Source organism: Chanos chanos, chromosome 5 (assembly GCF_902362185.1).
Source record: "Chanos chanos chromosome 5, fChaCha1.1, whole genome shotgun sequence".
Lineage (NCBI taxonomy): Eukaryota > Metazoa > Chordata > Actinopteri > Gonorynchiformes > Chanidae > Chanos > Chanos chanos.
Window position 1 is genome coordinate 43,716,286 of NC_044499.1, and position 6,000 is coordinate 43,722,285.

The 6,000-nt window shown below is 43.2% G+C and overlaps 2 protein-coding genes across 2 annotated transcripts in view; one reads left to right on the top strand and one right to left on the bottom strand.

Annotated features, from left to right (window-relative positions):
* arhgap23b (Rho GTPase activating protein 23b) overlaps positions 1-1,948 on the top strand; it is a 34,471-nt gene extending 32,523 nt beyond the window's left edge. The window contains exon 24 of the mRNA XM_030775313.1: positions 80-1,948. Coding sequence (XP_030631173.1) covers positions 80-1,204 — 1,125 coding nt within the window. The 3' untranslated portion in view covers positions 1,205-1,948. The remainder of the gene's footprint in view (positions 1-79) is intronic.
* Positions 1,949-3,348: 1,400 nt separating this feature from the next.
* On the bottom strand, positions 3,349-5,297 carry hexim1 (HEXIM P-TEFb complex subunit 1). Its single transcript, XM_030775884.1, has 2 exons — positions 5,173-5,297; positions 3,349-4,944 (listed from the first exon to the last, which is right to left on the bottom strand). Exon 2 carries the CDS (start codon positions 4,926-4,928, stop codon positions 3,909-3,911), a length of 1,020 nt encoding a protein of 339 aa, XP_030631744.1. The 5' UTR covers positions 4,929-4,944; positions 5,173-5,297; the 3' UTR covers positions 3,349-3,908.
* Positions 5,298-6,000: the final 703 nt, after the last annotated feature.

Below are 6,000 nucleotides of genomic sequence, written 5' to 3' on the forward strand. Positions count from 1 at the left end.
CTGTTATCAGTTGGCATGTACACTGCCTTTCTCCAGCCAGTATTCATAAACTGGAACTAATTTATCACCTGTGTTTCAGGGATCGGTGAATTCAAAGAAAGACCTGAATGCCAAGGATTTCCTCCCCTTGTCCTTCATATCCGCAGTGACCCGGAAACGAAAGAAGCACCAAGGAGCCTGTCCCCAGGACAGCAGCACCGATGAGGACTCTGAGCACGAGCCAGTCAAAGCCAGCAACTATGGAGAAATGGGTGGAGCTAGGGTAGAAGAAGGGGAGGATGGGAGGGATGAGGGAGGATGTATGCCTCTGAGATTAGAGAGAGAGACCGAGGGCGACAGAAATAGACGGAGTGAAGAGGTTGGGCCATGCGAGGGAACAGGAACAGAGGGAGAGAGAGGGAGTGCGGTTCCACAGCGGGAGAAGTGTAGAGCAGATATGGATGTTAACGGAGGGATGTTGGGATGGCGGAGCTCAGGTAGCGTACCCTCTGTTGTGTCCGACCACCCTTCCATGTCCATGCAAACTCAAGCAGGAGAAAGACCAGAGGCTGGGGGGAAGGGCAGCGAAAGTGGCCCACCGGAGAACACCCAGCCTCGGCGGCCCCGCAGTTTCCTCTACTCACACCATAAAGCCCAAATGGCAGCAGTCAGAGCCCCTTTAGGGTCCAAACCGATAACAAAGCATGGTAAGAATGAGAGTGAAGTGCTTCTTTCCATCACGTTATCAAACACCCCACCCTCTTCCTCCTCAACCTCCTCCTGTTTTACTTCCACCCTTCCCAGCCCTGGAGGCACCTCCCAAAGCTCTCACAGACTTGCCCAGGGTGACCCTCTCAATCGGAAGAAACTGAGGGGAGAGAGAATCCGGCCTCACTCCCTGTATATAGAGCTGAACAGGGCAGGGCAGGAGCAGGTGGCAGATCTGCCAATTAGATCAAGGTCTGCTTCTCAAAGTATCCCAGAGGGAATGTCTAAGATGAGGGGCTCTTTTACCAGAGGACAAGAGAGGTTGCACCAAACTGCAGGCTTCAGCCAAGCTAACAGGGACCCCTCTCTCTATCAGGGCTGGGTGGGCCAGATACAGGTTTCTGATGACCTTGAGAGAGTGGGGGGCCTTCGACGGGCGGGATCGCCCGAAATACGGCGTAGGAGACGAGACAGGAGACGTCACACAGTGGTGGTCAACCTACCTGGAGATGGATGAGGAGGCATTTGGATTTCACTAACACACACTCACATACATATACAAACAACCAGACCAAGTTGCCTGTGCCAACCAGAATCCAATCCTGGATTAACACCAATCTAATGCCAGTCTCTCTTTTTGCCCCTCCCATCTGAGGAAAGGGTTTTTTTTTATGGCAGCTAAAGTTTATTATGCCAAAACTGCTAAAACAGAATTTTAACTCCTTATCAATAAAGAATAGCACAGCACCCTATCAATATTATCAAGACTGCACAAAACACTCAGTGTGCGCATGACCTGCTTAAAGGTATTTTGGTGGTGTAAGTGGCACTCAGAATACACAATAGCATTCTTCCCCAAAGAACAAATGGATTTCATGACATGCTTATTGTATACTGCCTCATACACATTACATCTCTCTTTTGTGGACACATAGACCAACCCATAAAGAACTATATTTGACAATGTTACAGACATAGTATTATTAGTGGAACTACTGCAATAAACAAAGGGATGTTTACCATAAGAGGTTCCAGAACACAAACACACACACACTCTTGGTCCTGCACTGGCTCCACTGTATTTGGATGTGTAATGTTTGTCTCCGTTATGGCTTTGACATACCAGTGCAGATAGAATGACCAAGATGTGAAAAAGTCCCTTTGTGACTTAACATGTCTGCCCAATGACTGTTTAGATGTAATATCTGTCTGTGTCATCCCAATGGTTCTAGTCCCAGTGCATGTACATACTGTATGTGGGGTGATTGTGTGTGGACCAATTTTTTGTAACAATTGTACAAAGCCTTGCTAAGTTAACCTCTGTGTACAAAATTATACATATAACATAATATATTATATTGTTTGTTTGGAGATGTTTTCTTCATTTTTAAAGTTTTATTCCCTGCAGTATGTATGTAACTAAAATCAAGTGTTTTTTTCTGTGTTACGTTTACAAAAGTAAACGAAACCCCTTATACGGGTGAGGGTCAGAGGGGATATAATCCCCTTCTGGTAAGTATCGCTACTGCAGTTCTATCTTCATGTTCCCTAAACCAGACATCAGCATATTATTCTCAAAGTTGAGCACAGGACTACATTTTATGATATAGCAACTCTTCCAGACTGTATATAGGATTCTTTCTTTGGTCAAGCCTTTTTATTAAACCTCCAAAAATCACCGTGGCTACCATCACCATAGCTTAATAGCGACATAATTAAACGCCTTTTCTTTGCTATCGGATTTTCATTCATTTCTCTGCAAATGAATGACATGCACGCATAATATTTGACGCGTACGTATAATTTACAATGTGCCTGGCAAGAGAGGGTCAAAATTCCCAGTTCGTTTTGTTGTAACAAACTAATTTCGATGACGACTGATTCCTGTTAATGACAACGGAAGGTTTGGAATCCTGCAGTTAACGGCTTGATAGCAGTTCGGGACTTATATAATATTCTTGTGAGACAATACTGAAATCGGAAAATAAACATACTCACTGACTGTGATATCATATACTTAACTGAAAATTAATCTAACCCTACAAATGGTTGAAAACATCCTCCAGTGATAGGGATTAGAGAAGCACCCATCTAAAAGAACCAGAACCCTCAACAAGCTTATAATTTACGTCACTGAAAAACTGCCAAAATTGCTTTTCATTCTTTGCAGCACGTTAACATGAAAATTACTACGCTTACTTCAACTTACCTTGGGACAGAGTTTTATACCCTGTAACATGAGAAAAGACGACGGTTAGCAATAACATAGGCAGTAGAATTCAGGTAAGTGGAAAAAAGGCAGTCGTTAGGATATCAGAACTGGGGCTGGATTGTATTCAGCAGCTCTTTTCGTTACACAACGCTAGTTTTCAAGTAGAGTTAAAACAGAAATGCGCTGTACTGAGACAAGAAATGTTTGCTTTCTTTGTCTTTTCCCCTTAGTACTCCGCTGTGATAAGAGTCGTCAGAGGGGTATGTAAGAACTATGAAAGGCTGTCGATCCATGGCACATGATGGTTGGCCGTCTCTGCCACACTTCAAAGTAACAAATTAATGAGACGTACGTTGCAACACGTTATATAACAGTCAAAGATAGTGAGCAATTTCAGTCAAAACAGACCTTAACTTTAAAATAATTTAATCGATAACATTTGAGATACCACGAGAAAACGCGAGAAACGATTCCACTTTCACGGTTTACTACAGACTGTCATTGTCATGCATTAACACAGTTTCAGCAGAGTCTTATGTGCACCACGAAAGATAACCAGAGGCATTTGATGTATTTTTCCCATTAAAAATTTGATCAATATAAAAAGGCGCTCTGACATTCAAATATAAGATGTATTTTAGTCATCTGAGTTGTTGATCCTTTGTGACAATACACTGGTTGTGCGGTCTTCACAATTGTATGCTCTTTCATAAAGCGATTGGCAGTCGAGTTTACATACTATTGTGAGAAGGACCAAAATGTAATTATCATAAATTGATCAAATTTATGGGGCGTCACAGAACATTTTCAATGAGTGAATTCCAGCAAGAAATACAGAAATTCAAAAACCATTATCGACAACACAATCTGTGAGAGAGTATAACTTGTTGAAAGAGCTGTAGCTTTACAGTCTGTAAATGAACTGAGTCTACGGACATTTAAAAGAGAAAACGGACATGTTCAAATTAGTTCACCAGTGGGTCTCATTTGGTAGACAGTGCACAGTTTATCAGTTCCCGAGTTCACTGTTTGACACCGCTTTGGACCCGATTAGTCCTTGTTCTCTTGTCTGGTGTTGTAAAAGCTCATTATTCTGAGCTCTCAGTCTTTCCACTTCACTCTCCAGCTCTCGGACACGCTGCGCGCTGTCTGCTGACATGCTTTCGGCAGAAGTGTCGGAGTTTCTTCGGATGTGGCGAAGCGAGTTGTTTTCTTCCTCTAACCGGGACATGCATTTCTCTAGCTCCAGATACTCTCTCACCAGCTCTTGTTTGGACATGTTCTGGAGAGTCTCGACGTGGTACCTCTCGTAAGTTTCTGAGAAGTCCTTCTGCAGAAATTCACCTCCTGCGTGCCCCGGTCTGCCCATGCCATCACTTCCATCCTCCTCCTCCTCGTCTTCAGGTTCGAAGTAGTCTTCCTCACTGGCTGTATCTTCGGAGCGACTGGCCCCAACGATCCTACGGCCGCCGAGTTCTGTGTTAAGATCAGGCTCTTCACGGTCGTGCTCTTCCATCAAAAACTGAGTAGTGTTGTACGGGGCAACAGGGAGACCCTTAGCAAACATCTCAGCTCGCACTCTTGATGCCCGTGCAGTCTCTCGTTCGTCAAGTTCTTTCTTCTCTTCCCAAGTCAGTTTAAAGTACGGTTTCCAGCGTCGCTTCTTTTTTGACGGTCGCCTCCGATGTTTTTTCTTACCCTGGCGACCGTCACAAACTCCCTCAGTACCTTCTCCATTGCAGCCAGATTTTCTCTTATTTCGATCGTCCTTCTCAACCCGGACCGGACCAGTAGTGTTTTCTGTGCCTATCATATCTTCACCTGCTGCATCACCAGTCTTAGGTTCAGGGTCGCTGCGATTTCGGCCACGACACATCGGATGTGTATCTCCAGGAACGACTCCAGGACAGATCTCCAGTTGATTTCTCTGCACTTGTTTCTCAACGATGACACTTTGCTGTCCGTCTCTATGTTGCCCTCTACTGTCAGCCTCCGGTTGAGCATCGTGTTTAGCCGTAATAAGCTCCATAACTGTACACTCCCACCTGAAAGATACAAGTTTGTAATCATTGATGAGGGATTCTTCTTTCAAAGTAAAAAAGTGAACAAACTTTAAAGGCATGAGGTAAACCAAAAATAAGCTCGAAGCCGAGTGTTCTGAACAAGTGAATGTGACGTGATTTTTAAAAAGTTTACGTTAAAATATAATTTGATTTAAGAGCATTTGACACCTTAACAACTAATTTTTAAAAAGTTATCAGGAAACAGCTCACCGTTCTCCTCAATTCCAGCGTCCAAGTTGCCCTGCCACTTCAGAATACTACTGTTAACTCTTTCCGCTCTGCTTGTAACTGTTTTGCTTTCCTAGTGCCACTGAGTACATTTCTCTACAGTTCGATCTTCCATACGCTTCTGGTACGGAAAAGAGAGGGGCTTGTGAATTTATTACCTCCTAATGGAAGAGCGCAAGCGCAGACGCAATTCTTTCTCTGTTTTTTGGGGATTGTAGTCATCAATGTATCACAGCCCATGCTAAAATTCCAGAACAAAACTACATTCCCCGTAATCCAATAAAAGGTTTTAAGTCCCGGTGCGGCACGCCTACACGATATTGCCATTGGTCAAAATGTTTTTTGTATGCGCTTCGCATAGCGTAGGCACTCTGATTGGTTAAATTCAGTGTCAGTTGTAAGGAAAGCTGTCCCGGTCAATCTAATGGACACTACCACTCAAACCGAAGTAGGTGCAAACTGTCGTCTCGTGAAGTAAAGATCAAACAGAACTCTACTGTTTTTAAGCCATTTTGCAACTAGGAACATACATTTTTAAAAACAAATTTCGCTGAAACATCCCAACTGTTGTAGTTGTAGAAAAATAAGTTATCAATACATTCTTCAAAATACTTACACACCTAAAGCCATGGTTAAGATTCAGTGACCATAATCCACAAACTAGTCCACTGTGATACTCTAGGAGTACTTAGTCCGAGAATATGAAGTTTACTCTACTCGAGTGTTTTAGATTCGTCCGAATTTCAATGTTTCATGTCGAACATTTTTGTGGATGTGATTAAATATTGTACCTAATTCGAAACGGTCAAA

Excerpts from the sequence above, each read along its gene's own strand:
- hexim1 (XM_030775884.1), bottom strand. The coding sequence starts at position 4,928 with ATGGAGCTTATTACGGCTAAACACGATGCTCAACCGGAGGCTGACAGT.